Here is a 19,802-nt window from a genome sequence, read left to right as displayed (position 1 = left end):
TCATCTTTAGCAAGTAACTGGAGAAAAATTTAAAAATGGATAGATGTTTGGCATTTGGAAATAATCTTTCCCTCATAAAATGGATTGAAAATGAGACTATAATGTCTGTTAAAATAAAAATCTAGGATATCTGTAGGTCCATTGGACTGATATGCCTAGGGGCAACATCCTGTCACCTCTCTCCCTGCTAACTCCTTTATTCATCATCTCTCCTCTTACAAGAAGCACCTTTAAGATCAGAGAATTTAAGAATAAATGATCTCTGATCTCATCGTTGTGATATTTTCACGATCACAGAACTAAACTTGAAACAGCTAGGTTGTTACTGCAATGTTTTCTAACTGTACCACCATATAGATATCACTTAAAAAAACCCAAACCCACTATCTATCTTTCTTACGTGTAGCAAATTTTAAAGAGAATTCTTGAAAATGGCTTTGAGGAAAAATTATTAAATGTTGTTGATAAAATTTAGGATTCAGTAAGTCAAGCCATAGCAGTGATTTTCAAACAGTTCTACATTAACAACCAAGGAAGATCTCTGCTAAGAACCTCACGATGAATCTTTTGGAATGAATATGTAAAATGAATGAGATAAAGAGAAGGTCAAAGAGAGCTTATGTGAGACCTTATCAGGCAAGACTTTTTATTACTCTCTTCTTGTGTAATCTTTTCTTTGGGTGCAAATGGGTTGTAAAAGTTAATTATTAAGAACAGCAGAATCCCATGATGGCATCTTGCCCATAGTATTCCAATATAGTCTGAAAGATTAAGAACATGTAATTTATGGACTGTATGTTGAAATATGTATTTCCTGGTACATTCTATAAGAATTTGTGGATAAAGTGCAGGACTCTAATGGCTCTATGGGAAAGATGAAACTGCAGGTTATTTTTACCACATGATCATCATTAACAAAAAGAAAAACAAATTGCGGTGTCTTACTAGCTTGTAAAACTTCCCAAATATACACTTACTCTGCAATGTACAACTTGAGGATTGTTAAATAAGAACCTGGCTTGGACCATTAATAAGCACCATCTGTTAAATGGCCATATAAGATTTTTACATGCAAAGAGTCCACAGAAAGATTGTTTTAATGTTAAATATTATGGGCAGATTTTTTTTAACCAAATAATCTTCTCTCACTTTTTAAGATTAAATGTGACTGATTAAAATGTGTGCATTTTCATACATAGAGCCAGACAATACAGTTTTTAATCAGTGTTTATTTTTGTAAAAAAAAAAAGAAACTGATGAGTTTGAAAGGAAATCATCATATCTGTCTTTTGATTGCACACTTTTAAACAAAAATAATACAGAGTGGAGAATGAAAAAAACAATTTTTATGTTGCTATTTCAAAATAACGCCTAAGTCTATGAATGTTCAAAATGAAAATATATATACCAAGAATGCTAAAAATGTCTATTTTACATTATCTACAAAATGTATGTTCTAATCCAGCCACAAATCATAGGAAAATACTTTGATACATGAGAAAAGCTATAAACATAAGAACATTTTGGAGGGAAATAACACACATAAAAGCTCATTAAATAATTACAACAACAAATAAATAGTTTGCTCAGCTTTACTTTTTGATTGCTGCCATGCATATTTTAATTTTTGGTATACTGAGATAAGAGAAAGGTCAGCATGCAAGGCATTTTTTTTTTTTAGAAAGAGTCTGAAAGCAGATACTAGGTGTTGTACTTTTAAGCTGTTGTCAGAAGTTCATAAAACAGGATACAGAAGGCAATAGATGTGATAACTGTTCTCATGAAAACACACAACAAAGCATCTTTTTACAAAATAGACTTCAGTGAATATTCATGGCAAATTTTCTTGGCCTCCATGGCTGGAGAAAATGCAAAAGTTTTTAGTGTGGGTTTGGAAGGCTTGTGTTATTCCCCATCTTGAGCATTTGGAAAAATCACCCAAAAGGTCCATATGCTGAGAATGCCCCTTTTGATTTTGGTCAAAGCAATAAGCGTGTAGTGTCGACTGAGAACACAGCAATGGCAGACTTGTCTTTAAGCAGTCAGAACGGTAAAGCAAATGGTTACAGGTGAGTTCAGTTTTGGCAGGAGGAGAGGGAGGTGAGAGAAGAGAGAATGTCTGACTTCTAACTTGTACTGTGTTTGCTGGATTTACTGGCTCTTTTCCTCTCTTTGTGATGCTGGATAGGTTTCGCTTGGGAGGTTCCCTCAAAGTTGTGGCTGGACTCATTGTGCTGCCTGGTGTATCGCTTGCACTTGCAGGCCGTGACCACAGTTATTTTGTAGGTTCTTATACTTCCATCCTGGCACTGAAGCTGGATCCTCTGGGTGCGAGTTTTGTCGTTGACACATCTCCACTCTTGCGAGCTCCTCCTGCTCCAGTACTTGGTGCCATAACCTCCTCCAATCCAGTTGGGGAGCAGCGGCAAAGGGAGGCACTCGCCAGCACACACCAGCTCCTTCAGCGGGTTGATGCTGGTGCACTGCCCGTCTGAAATGTACTTGGTGGATCTCAGCTCCCGACAGCCAACTTGAACACGATCTGCAGAATGCACAGAATAATAAACACTGAGATTCAGAACGGAGAGATTTCCTTAACCAGACACCTTCACGCTACCAAGCTCTGTTTTGCAGAAGTTAAAGTGGGCTGTAATCTGGACAGGACATCTCTTTACTCTTGTGTCCCCCAACAAAAGGGCCTCAAGCGCTGATGGTATCTCTGGGTATTACCACAGCATAAAGAAATCATAATGATATGCACTTCAGCAGTTGTGGTAGAAGAGGCAATTTTATTCTTTATCCTTCTTCTCAGGGACATACCTTTTAGAAGAGAAAAAATGCCCCAAGGGAGGAAATGTTTCCTGCTTGTTCTCAGTCTAGGGAATCTGCTCTGTGATGTTTACAACAATTACGTTGGATCATTAGTGAGGGGGAAAATAGTGCTTTGGAAACTGTTTCTGTGCTTTTAAATGAATTTCAAATAGTATGTTTCTTCTCATTCCACAGTTACTGTGGACTGAGTCTCTGGTGAGCGCTGCTGCTCTGAGCACAGATACTGCAGAAGTGGTTACAGCTGAAGTTACCAGGGAATGGGGTTGTGCCTGCAAAGTTTGAATGATTAGCAGTAAGGATTTCAGAGTGATTATTTTATCCGGAGGGTAAGACCATCTCTGTATCTGCAGTAGTCTTTGTGTTACATGTCACATAGAGGATCCTGCACATTTCTCTCAGGCAACTGACATAGAATCAACACGCAGAGCCTCTCGGAGAGGCGTGTTTGTACCCGCCTGTATGTGCAGCCCTGCACCCTGCAATAAACACAACTGTTTATTTCAGTAATTACACTTTGAAATAAACGCCCACAGTGCGCTTAATTTTAATAAGCAATCTTTACTGGCTATGCTCTCCCTCTTTCTGAACGACAATTACGGCGCAGATTCTACACACAATGCAATTAACTAACGCCTTTAAAATAGAAGTAATTACTAGAAACATTTTCGAGTGAATCATAAAAGGCTTTGAAGGTACATCTACATATCACAGCTACGGGCTGCTTTTGTTTCTGCTTGGATTTTTGGAAGCAAGTTCTGAACAGAGAGAGGGAGTTAAGATCACTTCACCCTGTCCCCCCCGTGGCTCAGGGGGGGCAGTCAGAGGGGCTGTGAGTCTGCGGGCTGATCAGAGAGGCTCTTTGCAGGACCCTTCTCCTGCCTGCCTTGCAGAAAAGCTTCAAGCTTGCCTTCCTGCAGCTGCGCTCAGGAATGTACCTGGAAGCAGCCGGTCACAGATTTCAGCTTGTCGTTCCTCCTGTTTTTATGTCTTTCCTGCCTCAGCTTTTTCTCCAGTGACAGCTCCTTGACGATGAATACCTACTGGGCTGCTCCAGTAATCTCGGAATGATGAGATGTTTCCTGTGCACTTAAACCCTCAGCATTCACGGGAGCTGACACACCTGGCTTAGCTGAAAGGTATCCGTGTCACTTTTTTGCCTTCACTTTCCAGGGATGACGCTATTTTTATCGGATCGTTGTGGGTGGGTTGGTGTGTGTGTGCGTGCGGCTCTATTTGGATTTCTTTCATTTGAAGGAGGCGGGCAGGGGAGGGAACAGATAAAGTCAGCAAAAGGTTTCCAGCTCCCCATGTATCTGACACATAGACATAAAACTCAGCAGGAAAAGACAAGATATAAAAGGGCAAGTTAGAGCAGAGATCATAGGTAAATGATGAGCTGATTTGTTTACTTTTGCTGGAGGTGTTAAGCAGGGGAAGCGCTACAGCAGGAAGTAAAACCGAGCAGCGGGAACAAAATGCAGAGTTTTTTATTGCATTTCAAAAGTGGCCGGGACTGGGGGGGGGGGGGGGGGGGGTAGGAAAGCCAAGGGCTTTACAAACGCCTCTCGCTCCTTTTCCTTTCTCTGCCTTCCCTGGCGGATAACCCATGGAACCCGCCGTTCCTGGCTGAGCCTCCCTCCCTCAGGAAGTAACCTGCCCGAGAGAGCCGGTCCTACCGGCCTCGCAGGGGGGTGGGAGGCTGGCGAGCCGGGAACCGGCAGCATCTTCCCTACAGCTTCCCCGGGGCGCCGTTTCCCTACAGCGCCGACTCGGGGGGGCAGAGCGCGCTGCAGCGGGGCGCCGGCACCGGGGAGGGGGGGGTCCGCTACCGGGGGCTCCGCTCCCGGGGCCGGGCCGGGAGGAGCCGCCGCCGCCGCCACCGGGGGGCCGCGGGCTTGCGGGAGGCGGTGGAAGTGCCGCCGGTAGGATACTCACTGTTACGGTCGGATCCAGTGCCGGTGTAGTGCCTGCCTCCGTTCCTGGCTTGATTCAAGGTGCTGTTGCTGCTGGGGCTCGCTGCAGCGGGTTTAACGACATGGGAATAAAGTATCTCTGTGGCATCGTTCTTGAAAGCCGAGTAGGTTTTGGTGAAGATGCAAGCTAGGAGAAAGCCATAGAAGTGGATGGCAGGGAGAAGCATGGTTGGTTCAGTCTCTGTCTGACAGAGCTGGTTGAAATCTTTTTCTTCTGCTTCTTCTGGGTAACTCTGAAATTGCTCTTGAAGGTTTCCTTTATATATTCAGAGAGGCTTGGCATTCATTCAGGTGTAAAGTTGTGGATAGCTTCAGAATGAAAACCCACAAAAGGGGTGGGATCCCTACATGAGCCTGTGAAGACCTTTTACCAATAGGAGAGAAGACTGCAGTAAAGGAGGAGTTAGATACACTAATTGCAGGATTCCTCTTTGGGGCTTTGGAGGGTATCAGAAAACTCGGAGGCACCACTCAGCAGCATTGGGGCTGAGACCTAGAGGCTGCCGGCTCTGCCCTGCCATTCCCAGCCATTCCCATTCCCTATGGCCCCACATGCCTGGCATTTTTGTGCAATGGGACTTACACGGTGTCTGAATGAGTCTCTCCTGCCCCTCTTATGCAAAGTTCTTCTCTTCTCCAATGTGACTTTCAGAAAACTTGCCAGCTCTGTAAGGATGCAAAAGTTTATAGAACTTACAGAAGGCTGATAGTTACACAAATGCTGTCTGCGATATACCAAGATCACTTTAAAAAAATGGTGAATAATTTAAAGCTGCCTCTAGATGCTTTAAATTATGCAGCTTTGATCAACAAGGAGCATTGCTAGAGAAACTACTTGTTTTAGGGGAATATTCTCTCCCTGGTGTGCAGAGTTACAAGTATGTATTTCTGTATCACCACGCATAAAAAGCATCTCCTCTAGGCTCCTTAGTGCAAACACATCCATATTCATAGCCTCTCACTATGCTCATTCACCAAACTAGTCTTTTTTAGCTTTGTACATCGCCTAGAGCATTCTTATATTTTTAATGCATTATTTCACGTGATAAAGAAAACAAAGAGGGAAGAATAATCCCTATTTTGGCATACCCTCCTACTGTGTCACACACTTATTTGATTTTACATAAAATTACATGGCCCGAATCCAAACGTGAGTGTAAATTGCGATGCTGTCAGTAGGCCAATGCTTGTCTGCATCATGGGGAATGCTCTGTAGATTTTCATTATAAATAGAACAACGGTGATCAGCACTGAAAGCTACAGTGTTCTGATGAGAAGGAAACCTTTTTCTTGGGAAAAAGCACAACCACGAAGGAGGCCACACTGTGTAAAGGTTAGACTCTAATCTCACGCTCTTTGTAACTGAGTTGATATCTGTAGTGTCATCCCGGATTTTATTTGCTGTAACAAAAGCAGAACTGGAACACAGGTCAGTTATCTCTGCCGCCAGGGTCAAAATCTCAGTCATTCACACAAGACAACTTGGTTTCATCCTGCTCAGAAACAGACATCTCTCTGTATCAGCAGCACTTGCCTCTTGCATCACTGAGAAAGTTACCCTGGATTTCAGCAGGAGGAAGGACAGATCCACAGTAAGTGCTGAATTGATAACCTTTGCTTAAAAGACACAGGAAAAACAGGAGTGTTGCAAGGTGAAGTGAGTTTTACTGGCAGAGCTGTGTGTGGGGAAGTTAAGTTGATTGCCTGCATCTATTATGACTAGCCCAACCCAGTTCTGGAATAACAAGAATGTTGCAAGGCAGAGTGAGATCTTTCAGCAGAGTAATGTATGGAGGAGTGGGATCACTCTTATCCCCTGACAAAGCTCCAAGCTCCGCTCTGATGGAACTTCTTATTTAACCACAAAAGCAAAGATGTGCATTTTAACTTCCCTTTAAAATAAAGTGGAAAGTGAAAGTTTCCTTAAGCAAATCACCAAATGTACATGATAGACCATTAATATTTGAGCATTATTTTTCTTCGACAGCAGCGAACCAAAGGTCTGCTTTGCCAATGTTCAAGTCCTACTTTGTTGGGTTTTTTTTTCATATTCACACATAATTCCATCCTTGGAGGGGTTCAAGGCCAGGCTGGATGGGGCTTTGAGCAACCTGGTCTGGTGGGAGGTGTCCCTGCCCAGGGCAGGGGAGCTGATCTTTAATGATCTTTAAGGTCCCTTCCAACTCTAACCAACTCTATGATTCTATAATACAGATCTTCACACATCTCACCTTCCCTGCAGGATAGTCTCTGTGCTGGACCTAGCCAATATACTTAAATACACAGAACCCATTTTCCAGTTATCCACAGCATCTGTGGATACCAGTCAAGGCAGCTCTTCCTGGGAGAAGGATTTTCCCACATTAGTTCTGACTTAAGAAAGTCAAAAGTTTCCCTAAGAGCTGTTTTCTTTGAAACAAGGTACATAATCTTCTTATAGGAAAAATGAATGGGCCCTTGGAGTGGCTACAGGACTGGGACTGCAAGGAGCTTGCTAAGCCTCAACCTTTTCAGCTTTCAATGAGAGATAAAAATCATCCTTTCAAATCCAGGCTGTATGAAACCATTAAGTTCATCACATACTTCTCTTGGTCTTGTCACTTAAAGAAGGAAGACCTCAAGAAAATCCTTTTACAGCCTTTGTAAATGAAAAGGTTGGCCCTGAATTTGTCGTAGGAAAGATAATACAGGTGACCTCATTTTTCTGTGTGCTAGACACAGAGTAGACATTATTTTAATGTCATTTGTATTTTCCAGTTGTTACAAATATTGTATGAAAATTGCATTGTTTCAGTTCCTTGGTCAGTACTTCCAGCCTCCCTGCTTTGAGGACTTTCTCAGTTAATTTGATTTTTACTTTCTTTCTTCAAACCTAGAGGTTGCAGATGAAAAGTCGCATGAGGGGAAGGGATGCTGGTCAGTCAGATTTGGTTACTCTTCCTGAGCAAATCTCACAACCAAAGGTGTTTCTTAATGCTTAGCTCAGAATGGGTTCCTAGATGTAAAATATATTTTGCTATTATTAGTTAGATGATTGTTATGGTTTCTCAAAGGTGAAGGCTCCAACTTACCTTTTTTGTAACCTCCAGAATAGACTTATACAATGTCTGTCCTTTTTCTAGTCAGATTCAATGGATTGTGTGGAACATTGCTGTGTGCTTAATCTGTAATATTGGCCATAAGGAATATATTACACAAGGACTTTGAAGTCTATACTGGCTTCCTTTTTGCCTCTGGGCATAACTCAGGATGTTCTTATTGATCTATAAAACCCTATATGCTTTGAGTCCTAGGCAATAAATTCTCTCTCCTTTATCTTCCATTATGACTCTTGAGATCAGCCGGGGCAAAGTGACTATACCTGAGTGTCTGGAGAGGTGAAATGCTCCACGTGAAGGGCCCAGGAAGGAGATTGGGTTTCACTGCTCCCAAGGATCCCACGAGGGATGCTCCACTCTGCTGCTTGGGATGGGGTAAAGGCCATTATTTAGTCCTTGAAAGGTGATGGTGGGGAAGGCACAGGGAAGAAATCCATTAACCAGATGAATTTAAATGTTTGTACACGTACTCAGAGATAAAGCCCTACATTTAACTACAGGCTTTTTTGAACCGAACTGCTTCTTGTATCTTAACAGCCTTGCTTCTGAGTGAACTTAAACACAGTAGTAAAGCCATCCATCACTCTTCAGAGAGAATGGTATCCAGGGTTATCCAGACCTTAAATCTTGCTTTCTCCATTTTCTGTAATGAAAAAACCCACACTTCTCTCCATGCAGAATAATACAAGGCACATGTTCGGTAAAGATCCCCCAAAGAGAATTCCCTTCTTCATGGTCATTTATAAGTCTGTCAGGCTCCCATCCTCCGTGTTTCTTAGACACTATAATGATGTCCAAAAGGCAGAGTTTTGTGTGGAGTGCACACACCTGTCTAGCAGCACAAAATAGCCACAGGGAATAGAAGGGTATGCTCTGACAAGTACAAATGACTGCCAGAGAGCCTTGTCTTTGCAACCCACATGATCACTGAACGTACACAAAACAAGAAGGAATTCCCACTTTTTCATAAAACTTGGGCCTGCCCGGTTTTAATAATGACTGGGAAAGGCCAGATTTAGAATGAAGGCTGCACGGAAAGAAAGCTTCAAAATTCAGTTGTATATTTTTATTGTTAGTCCCAAAGAGAAGACCATTAGGGGCATTGCACTTCTGACTTGTTTCCAGAGGCAGATACTTTGAGAATAGTAAAGGCTCAGATAAATGACTGCAAAAAAAAGAGACTGACATTTATTACTTTGCACCTTAAAACAGAAATGACTGTCAGGCTATTTGCTGTTAAGCAATAAGCATATTAGTAATGTACTTCAAAGCAGCATAAAATATGATTTGGAGCGTGATAAGAGAACTTGTCTGAAAGTGAGGTAAAATCGTAATAAATGCAACTGTTGAGAACTTGTAAGCTGTTGTGCAACAAGTCAGCATAGTTTTAAAGCTCACACAGAAAACATGTTAGAGAACCAAGATACCCCCCCTGCAAATTCTCAAAGCAAAGATTTTTTGAATACTGAAGTTTTTCTATACTAAGTGGTACTTTTCAATTTTCTCAGCAAATTACATTTGAGAGATTCAATGGAAAATATAACATATATTCTCATTAATGAGAATGACTAATTAGTTCTGATTTATGTCTTCTTCATCTCCCTAAGATTTCATATTACAATTTTATTATTTTCTGCTTGCTGTTATACATTATGTAGACAGAATAATTTAGGTCAGGCTGTGGCTTCAAAGGAGGCAATTTATCACTTTTATCAAAAAAGACATTAAATACAGAACTGAAAAGGGGGAAATATTTACGTTTATTTTGAAATTCCAGGAAAATTTACAGTAGAGTGAAGAAGTGTTGCCACCTCTCCTTGAGCATTTACAGTAAGATTTTAAGACCAGATTGAAGACAGTGTGGCTTATTGTTATCCAAAATATGTCTTATTATTTTCTGCATAGATTGGAGAAGAAAGAAAAATATAACAGGGGTTTACAAATGAAAAAAAGAGAATAGCAGCTTGGTTATTTGGGGTAACTTTTTCGGAAAATCTTAGGTGACACTGAAGTGCAACACATATTTTAAAGAGATTTAGGGCAATAAAGCAGAGTTTTTTAATATACATAGACACTGAAGTCAACTGGACTTCGGCATCTACATACTTTCTAAAATGTTGCCCTAAGGAGTGAAAGTCCTATTGATTTTCAGTGAGCCAGTTACTTAAATGCTTTTGAAAATTTTACCCTCAGGTTAAAATTCTGAAACTCCTACTCAATCTTAAGCAGGCAAAGTCCCATCAACATGCCCCAGTTGCAAATAAAATAGAAAACTGAGTTAAGGTTTTGAAGTCTGTCTTGTTTCTTTACATGTAATTAACTGAACTCTTAATATATCACTATGTTTCAGTAAACTGCTTTGTGTTTCTAATTACGTGGTCTGAAATGATTACAGTGTATTTAAAAAATGCACACTCTACAACAAACCAGCTAGGAAAATCTGGCATAGTTTCAGGATTTCCTAGGCAAACACTTGCCAAACCTGTTGTTAGAACCAAAGTTGTAATTTAAAAACAAGCCTACAAGGGATCTGGAAGAAGATCCCTCTTTCCTTCCTTCTGCTCCATCTCCCACTCCCTTACAAGGAAATCACTTTACCTTATCAAATCACAACATTTCTCTCCTGGTAAGAAACCTGTCCCTGCTACGTTGAGATTTTGGATTTGGCTAATGCATATTCTTGTTAAAGAAAAAAGTTGTCTTCACCAAGAATGTTAGTGTCCAAATGCTTCAATCAGATAAACCTGCACAACTCCCTACCGAAATTAAGGAAGTACCTGAGGGCAAAACCTGGCCCCAAATTAGAATTTTAATAATTGTAATACTGTATAATCCTTTCCCTGCCAAGAAACAGAAATGGTCCGTCCTGTACAACAAATCCACAGACTTACCATGTGCTCAGTATTGGGATTTCACTTACAATGCATGAACCAGAATGTAGTTGAACTAAGCCTGTACAACTGTTTTTTTATCAAAATGAATCCATCCAATATTGTGGTGCATTCATACAGTACTGAAAATCTCCTATTTGCACATGTAGGATCTGCTGTAATCCAGTAAATGTTTCCACGTTATCACTCCAAACACAGTTTTAAACACTGGAAACCTTAATTAAAATTGAGATCTGTCTCTCTCACTATAAGAACAACATTTCACATGTTTTTTTTTACTTTCTGCTGCTGGTATTTCTTTCCTACCTGAGGTTAGTTTCCGTCACCTAGTTCTTTTTTAAGTCCCAAAGCTTTCCATGCCATCAATGAATGAGCCAGGCCTAATGGAATTAAGACACAGAACTAAGTATCACCTGCCGACACAGACACTAGAGCCCGTTCCACACTTCCTGTCCAGCAATTTTAATTACCTTGAATTCACATGTGAAAGAAAATGTAACAGAAGGAGCCGATAGATCCCTGCCACTTGAAGATCTCCTCACTGGAATGTTCTTTTAAAACAGTAAGATTGCATTTTTACTAAGGTTTAGTAAAACTTACTATGACTACAGTACAGCTCTGACTAGTAAAGTGGCAAAATGCACCCTGAGACTCAAGTTTCCAAAATCCTACGGCCAAGTGCTGAACAGTTTTTTAGGTGTTTTCACAGTGAGAACATTTTGTTGTTGCTGTTGACTCACGTACCCAAATACAATCTACACAAACACATGGCTAAGAGTGTGGAAAATACTGCTGCCATAAAGCTGAGAGGTGGGAATGAGTATTCAATACATTCCACCCATTCTCCAGGTTGTATGTAAAATTTAATAGCAAAACACTTCAGGGAAGAACAAAGAATGGAAATTCTTTGCAGCAGTAGGTGTCAAGATTTCAAAACCTTTTCTTCCATCCAAGTCAGAAAAAAATCTTCACATTTTGTGACTACTTACAGAAGAAATTTCAGAGAAAAAAGAAAATCTAACCAGATGTTACTGCTCAGTTTTGATTTTTTTCTTTGATTAATCTTGGCTTTTAATAATGAAGGTTCAACAGCAGCAGGATAATCCCCGCCTTAAGCATGACATTAGGTTTTAAAGGATTATTTTCTCTTATCTTATCTAATCTTAGAACTCTTTCAGTACCTTTATGGTAATAAACAAATATTAGCTGTACTTGCTTAATCACAGAGTTTTAGCAAAGCCATCCTCTAGCCTGAAGTACAGTGGGATTTCAGTCTTCAGCTAATGCTCTATATATCTATATAATCACAACAGGTTAGCATTTAGAATTAAAATGTAGTTAAAGTAATATGGTTACAAAACAGCTTAACAATGAGGCTGCTGTCAGTGAAGATGATAAGCATCAATGAATTTAAAATGACTACTTCTCCAAAGATTTAACTTTGTCCATACTGTTCATAACTGACCATAACAGTAGTTCTTGTCACTACTGCACCTGACATCAGTGTCCAGAAACTTAATAGGCTCCATAACGAACATGCGTCACCCCATATTCAGAACCTTGTCAACATTTCATAGAATCATAGAATGGTTTGGGTTGGAAGGGACCTTAAAGATCATCGAGTTCCAACCCCCCTGCCCTGGGCATGGACACCTCCCACCAGACCAGGTTACTCCAAGCCCCATCCAGCCTGGCCTTGAACCCCTCCGGGGATGGGGCATCAACAGCTTCTCTGGGCAACCTGTTCCAGTGTCTCACCATCCACAGAATAAAGAATTTCTTCCCTAGATCTAATCTAAAACTCCTCTCTTTCAGTTTAAAACCATTACCCTCATCCTATGGCTCCACTCCCTGATCAAGAGTCCCTCCCCATCTCTCCTGTAGCACCCCTTTAAGTACTGAAATGCCACTGTAAGGTCTCCCTGGAGCCTCCAGGCTGAACACCAACTCTGTCAGTCTGTTTTCATAGGAGAGGTTCTCCAGCCCTCTGATCATCTTCATGGCCCTCCTCTGGAGCCGTTCCAACAAGTCCATGACCTTTGTATGTTGGGGGCCCCAGAGCTGGCTGCAGCACTCCAGGTGGGGTCTCACTCTGGTGAGACCAAGCTTCTGGCCACGCTTCTTCTGATGCAGCCCAGGATATGGCTGGCTTTGTGGGCCAACCGGAGTTGGCCTGTACCGTTTATTTCTGTAATCTTCAAGCCATGAAGACATTTTCCAATGCAAAACATGATTGTTGTGAGAGAGATTTATTTTAGGACATCAATCTTAAGTGTATTTGGAATTACAAGCTGGTTTAGATGACATGTAAACAGTATTCAAGAAAGGAAATGTCAGAACATTCTGTTTGTTCATTTGGCCTTTCTGCAATTCTTCAAAGCTTTTCACAGGCTTGCTTTTCTAAAATGTATCCTAACATGGAAACGTTATACAAATAAAGCTTTCATAACTGTCAACATCTGAATTTGTTTTTCAGGAGGAATATTTCCAGTAAATTTTCACTCTGAGGAAAAAAAGAATAGGGTCCTCCCTTCTGGTAGTCTTCATCTAAATGTAGCTCTCATCTCACACATTCATGCCCACCTGTATAGAACAACAAAACAGTTTTTACTGTAAATGGAAGATCCTGCAGGTGAAAATCCCTAGCATGATTCTTTCATTAAGGTAACCAGAGTGGCCTCCTGTAAGTCCAGGAGATGCATGTTTCCTTTTTGAGGTTGGATGTAGGAAACCACCATTGTACAAACAGCCAGTAGAAGGAGGTGGTTTGGTACGTGCGTCTGACCTGCCTAATTTTTGTTTTTCTCTTGACTTGCTCCCGTTGCTACCTCTTGGAAGGGCAGCATCATGAAAGTTTGCCTTCCAACTTCCTTCCAGAATTTTGCATCACAGATGCTCAGTTCCATCCATCTGTTGGGAATTCACATCCCATACTGATTCCTTCCTTTTTACTTCTTCAGTTGCAAACTCTGGCAAACTGTTGGAGCACAAGAGTTGTGATAAGGACTGCCTGGCATTCCCATCTCTGTCCACCTGGTTCCTCTGCGCAGAGAGTACCTTTAGCAACCAAGGGGAGACAGAGCATGGGGAGGGTGTCTCTCCAGAGATTGTTTTTTTTTTTTCCACAGCTGAAGCTTCAAGAGAGAAAAAGTATTTGAGGTACTTGTTAAAGCTGCATACTTGCACAATGTCATCAAGAGCTAATAGACCATGCAGGTCCAGGAGGCAGTTTAGAGACACTTTTTATAACATAAGTATTCTGTTAACTACTAGGTGGCACTGCATTTCATACCCATTTATGTAAAAAATGAGTGGAAAAGAATTTCAGCAGTTTCTATGACAGATTAAATTATCTTTTGCTGTAGAGCTCCTTAAAATAGTGAAGAACTGTATCTTTGAAGGCTATAACCAGTTTTACATCTGCTTCTTACATGAACAGTACCCCATTTACATATGTAGCATGTTATATATTGTGCATAGAATAGATATTTTGTGCTCCTTCTTAAAAAATAATATGGAGAACATAAAGGAAGGATATCAGAATAAAATATTTTGTTCTGGGCAACCTAATACATAACTCTTGTCAACACCCGGTATTATCATAAGGTCTGTTAAAAAAGCACTAAAACTGAACTACTGGAACTAATTTAGTCAATAAGACTTTAATGACTTTTTCTGTTCTTAAGTGAAGTGAGGAAAGGGGTTATTTTATTACTATTCATTTAGTCACCAAGTATAAACAAAAATGAATGGATATAATGGTTACTAAAGACAGAGGTATATATGGCCACGAAAGACTTCATTTTCTTCTACATTACAGAAAACACTTATTGTCATGAATAATCTATTTCAGATAGATTATTAGTTTTATAAACTGCCAGCAGGAAGCACTATGCCTGCTTTTGCTGTAGTATTAACTTTCTTTAAGGATCCAATTCAAACCTCGCTGAAGTCAATAGAAATCTTTCAGTTGTCTTAAAGGGAGTTGGGCCTAGAGCCTCCACGCAGTAAAACCATCACTGAGAGGGCAGCTGGCAGCGCTCCCATAATCCCTGCTCAGAGCGTGCACATGAAATTAACCTAAAACATCTGTCCAGTAGGTGGCATATGAGATCTCAGAGTCTAAAACGTAAATAAAGCCACAGCATGTCACCACCAACGCAGGGAAATGGTATTTCAACCAGTTCGGTCTAAAAGGCCAATATGAACTATAACTGTCTACATGCAGCAGCCAATGTGCTCTTTTTATTAGCTTTTATTTCATCAGCGTTATTAGATTCACATTTCCTTGTTAAAAAGAGCTCATCATATTTCTGAATAGCTTGGTTATAAAATATTTGATTTATCCAGCTTGTTAAAAATAATTTACATTTTTCATTTTTTCCATTACTTAATGTTTATTACTAATGTCAGAACACTCATGCTTAGAATGTGGTGGCAGTCCTTCCCAAGTCCTCATTCCAAACATCTGAGAGAGGACTTTTTCTCATTCTTCCTGACAGAAGCTCAGTCTGCTGCTGTAAGAAATCTGGGATTGTCCTCGAAGGGAGCCTTGGGAATCTTCCCTTCCCATTCAAGTCCTCTTTGTATCACTGCCTGTTCTCTATTTTGATACAATAGGTAGTGTAACAGTGACCTCATACCACATGACCAGTGGTTTGGGAAACTACAATACCTGAAAGAACTTCAAAATATCTTAATTATCCCCCGCACAAAGATTAAAGGAAGGAAGAGAGTCCCAGGAATAGAGAGGCTGCTTAATGTAATCATACTGCAGGATTACTCTTGGTTATTAAGGTCCTTGTTGGCTTGGGATGTTGCAGAGGATTGAAGTCACTCATTGTTTGCCTTATTACCTTCAGCAAAACATCTGAGGAGCAGGAACACTGAGTCTGCTCTCCAAATCTAGCCTTCAGCTTTGTGGTGCACATAATCTTTGCCTGGTAAAAGTTCAGGCTGTATCCTGAACCCTAATAGCTTTGGGCTCCAGCATCAAAAGTTGGCGGTGTACTTGAAAATATCTCCTTAATCTAATCTCATGATTTTGGGGGCATTACAGTATTTTTTTATGTCTAGGATTTGCATCTATACTATCAAGCATGTGTGGATCTCGGAATATTCTCAAGACCTAACTCTCCCATAATTCACACCACAAAACCCCTTGAACTAATACCGAGGCGTTATTTTAGCGTGAGCGCCAGGAGGTGGAAAAACTCTGGCTTCTACTCAGAAACACTGATTGTACTCAGTGGCTTTGTGTGGGCCAAGCTTTTGTTCAGGCAGTTTGCTTGGCCTGCAGCCAGGCAAAATCAATCATAGGAATGGTTCATCAGTTAGTACTGGGAGGTTGGGGTTTGGTTGGGTTTTTGGGTTTTATTTTATAACAGTGTAGATTATTTAAAGCCAAGCTGCGAGTGGGCTCCGTACAAAAAGTATTGATGGAAAATTTGTGGGACGTGTGGCTCAGCGTGTGCAGTCAAACCTCCTCCTCAGTTTGTAGTCTAGACATGGCCTTATGGCTTGGATTTGGAAATACTGAACCTCCCAGAGATGAAAGTGGGGTTTAATACCCTAAGGCAGATGGGTTGGAATGTGGAGAAAACCTAATAATGCAGGTTACTTTAAAGTCTGCAGTATGACTGTGGTCAATCCTGCTCTTTTAAATGGGGAGGGGGGGAATTTCGTCTCATCAAAATTTGGCAGGTACAATTCAAGATAAATAGTTTGACTCTCTAGTGACTGTGGTTTGGAAACAAAATTAAGCTTCTAATAAATTTCTGTAAATTTTCTTTCCGAATGTTCTGCTAAACACAACTTCTCTCTTGGAGGCAGCTGTAATAATACAATATTTTACATTTTATAAAGTGCCTTTCATCCTGAAAATTCCCTACAGACTTTGCAAACTGCATTCATTCAAAATCACCTAAATGTGACTAAACTGCATGGGGAGCAACAACCAGACATGGAGGCACAACACATACTTTGGATCATGGTATTTTTGGCCAAAACCACTAGACTAAAATTCTAACACTATTGAAAGAATAATACTTTTTTTTTTTTTTTAATCTACATGAAATGGCCAAGACCCTGGTTTTTCAAAATAATCAGTTGATTGTAAACTTTACCAGCCCACCAAGTACCTGGGAAGGTAGAAACAGTGAAATTATTTGGTGGGGACTGGAACAGTAGTAGCCAGGGTGCCTTAAAAATAACGCTTAGAGCATGAAGCTTTCCCTGCCAGATTTATCTGGATGCTGGTTCCAGCTCTCTGTGTTTTGCATGCAGATGAGACAGTTGTCGGGTCAAGCAAAAGCACTTTCCTACAGGAAGGGGATGAACTGAATTTTACTAGCAATCTTTTGCCAGACTGGTATGCTCTGCTAAAAAAAGAAAATACTAAACATAGCAGTAATTTAGGAAAAAAAAAAAAAAAAAAAGTACTGCACGCAAGCAACTAGTGCAAGTAAGAGTATTAGGTGAATGTACATGTTAAGGTCATGAGCTTTTTCATTACAGTGGAAATAAAATGGAGGATATAGTGAGTGCTCGTTTTGTTACCTTACAAAACTGTCATATAGCATTATATTTTGGCATCAAGTGTGTTGAAAGATCCAAAAATGCCGGATATAAGTTAGAACTCAGATGTCTACTTCTTTAGAAGGGAGAACTCTGACGGAGTTCAACTGAGATTGCGCATAAGTGAGGCAGGATGGAGCCTGCTGAAGAGTAGCTGCACCATTCACTGAAATGTTAGTTAAGGCTGGAAGAGTACTGGACTTAGTTTGTGGCGTTAGAAATCTTAAATTAAATTGAAACTGCATTTTTTGTACATTGAGACCAAAGTCTCAACAAAATAAAAATGTATTTCACCAGAAGAAAAAGATTACACTGATTCTTGTTTTATGTACTCTCTGCTATCTCACTCCTGCCAAGGGGCCAGCCCTTATCCAAACATTTTCAGTAAATTATCAATAAAACACTTATGGACAAAGCACAACTCATATGGTACAGATAATAAACATGTATATAAAACATTTTTAAATGTACATTTTCTTTTTCCCTTTCTAATTGTAAACTATAATCTACATACTTTCCGTTTTTGGTATGAGTTTTTGGAAGAATTCTCTTAAAACTGGACCATTTTAATTTTAAAAGAAAGTAATGATAACAATTGATGTTGTTTCTTGGGACCTATTGTTCATTAAAATTGTTTTTTTTTTCTTTTCCACACACAGTCTACTGGCCAAGTTGTGTGTTATTCTGTGCCACAGGCTGTAAAGTCTTTTATACAGTATTTCTTTGTTTCAAGGATAGCTCTTTAGAAAAAAACAGAAGGAAAATAGTCTTATTTCTTTTGAAGTGTATGGAATGCAAATTTTTCTTGTTTCTGAGATTGTATTTGCAGGAGAAACATAAAAAAAGGAAAAGTTATTTTGGCTGCAGTCTTTAAAAGAGCCAAAGAAAATAAGCTGTCCACTTCAGTTGGTTCACCAGGATGGTTTCTATCAGCTTTACATTCGCCTGAAAAAGCTGCTAAAGCAAGGCATTATTTTTCATTACAGCCCAAGAATAAGAGACTATGAAGCCACAAATATTATGCAAATTATTCATTCTAAAGGCTACAGATATGGCAAAATACTTGACGCACACATGAAAAGTATTTAAGTGTTATTTGTTACTGTTTTTAAATGGAAGGGTAAACAGAGCATGGAACCAATTTTACTGCATTTCCCAAAGCTTTTATTTTTTTTACTATTGGAAGGGCAAGGGGGATGGCTAGATGATTGGATACGATGCATCCAGGTACTTTGGTACTGAACTTCATAACCTGTATCTGACTGAAGACTGTGTTTCAGAAAGGCACTGAGATGTGAAGGAAGACTTCAGCAGACGCAGAATCCATCTCCCCTGCCAATTTAGACATTCACCCTTGCTATGAAGAATGTATGTCTTATCTGTAGTCTGAAAGTTTGGGCTTTCATTTTTTGGCCACAAAAAGATTTCTCCTCTCTAATACGACCCGGTACTTTCCCTTGTAAAGGTGCAGCACATTAGGTTTCAGTAATCTCTAAGTCTTTTATTTCTTGTTCATTTATCACTGTTGAGTCTCTCAGACAGCTACCAAGCTACTCAGCTGAACACAAAGGAGTTATTTTTGTCTCTAAGAATACGGTATGAGGCCTGCTCTGCACAGAGCACAAAACTTCAAGGCGTTCATGACAAAAATCTAATTTAAGAACAGTGCTGTCAAATTCTCAGCAGTATCAAAGTGAAGAATACCTCAATAATACCAGTGACATGTGTCTCCTCCTTTTACAAGCTTTGCTTCATCATGCAAATAGGTACTGCTGGAAAATTAATTAGTTGAGGGGCACCCCCTTCACCCATTTTTTTGACATATAAAGATCATATAACAAGAAGGGTGCCTATTTCAGACTGGTTGATGTTTTTGCACTGGATGCTGGCCATTTCTAGCTCTGTGCAGTCCAATTACGCATTCCCTCTAGAAACCTCTCACAGTAGAAATTCCAGAATCATTAGACTGATTTCACTGAAATGTACTGGTTAATGAATAAGTAACACAGACATTGTCTTTGATGCTAAAGCCAGACACAAATCAGGAGGTCGGTGCCTTCATGAACCAGAAACTAATGTGCTCCTAGAGAACTTGTGGGATGAAGGTTGGTGTCATTTGATGTGAACTGGGGGCAAGCTTACATGTTGAGGCGAGTATTATGGTTTCAGACCAAAATTTCCATCCCCTAGAGGTATATTTCTTCTGTATTTCATCAGGGCAAACTCCTCAATCTGCAGAAGGCCTTAGCAATTACACTGATGCCCCACATACCAGCAGAGTGCTACAGTCCGGGTGCATACCAAGGATTAAAGGCAGTGAATGCTGACATTTTAAAACACTTAAGGATACATATAGTTGCTCCTCGTGTTTCATAAGTGCTGTAGCAGTAACTGAGAAGTAACAAAAAATAACTTTTACTAATAAACAAGGA

At 40.1% G+C, this 19,802-nt stretch overlaps 2 protein-coding genes across 2 annotated transcripts in view; one reads left to right on the top strand and one right to left on the bottom strand.

Annotated features, from left to right (window-relative positions):
* Window positions 1–1,214: 1,214 nt before the first annotated feature.
* On the bottom strand, window positions 1,215–5,337 carry SOSTDC1 (sclerostin domain containing 1). The gene is made up of 2 exons (XM_014937704.1): window positions 4,768–5,337; window positions 1,215–2,542 (listed from the first exon to the last, which is right to left on the bottom strand). The coding sequence occupies exons 1-2, from the start codon at window positions 4,970–4,972 to the stop codon at window positions 2,127–2,129; spliced, it is 621 nt and encodes a 206-aa protein (XP_014793190.1). The 5' UTR covers window positions 4,973–5,337; the 3' UTR covers window positions 1,215–2,126.
* The window catches only part of LRRC72 (leucine rich repeat containing 72), a 48,461-nt gene continuing 32,224 nt past the window's right edge, over window positions 3,566–19,802 (top strand). The window contains exon 1 of the mRNA XM_014937702.1: window positions 3,566–3,968. The gene's annotated coding sequence lies outside the window, so the exon portion shown is untranslated. The remainder of the gene's footprint in view (window positions 3,969–19,802) is intronic.

The sequence above is a fragment of the Calidris pugnax genome, unplaced genomic scaffold (assembly GCF_001431845.1).
Source record: "Calidris pugnax isolate Ruff unplaced genomic scaffold, ASM143184v1 scaffold11, whole genome shotgun sequence".
Taxonomy (NCBI): Eukaryota; Metazoa; Chordata; class Aves; order Charadriiformes; family Scolopacidae; genus Calidris; species Calidris pugnax.
Note: the sequence above shows the minus strand (reverse complement) of the source record. Positions and strands in the feature narration are given on the sequence as shown.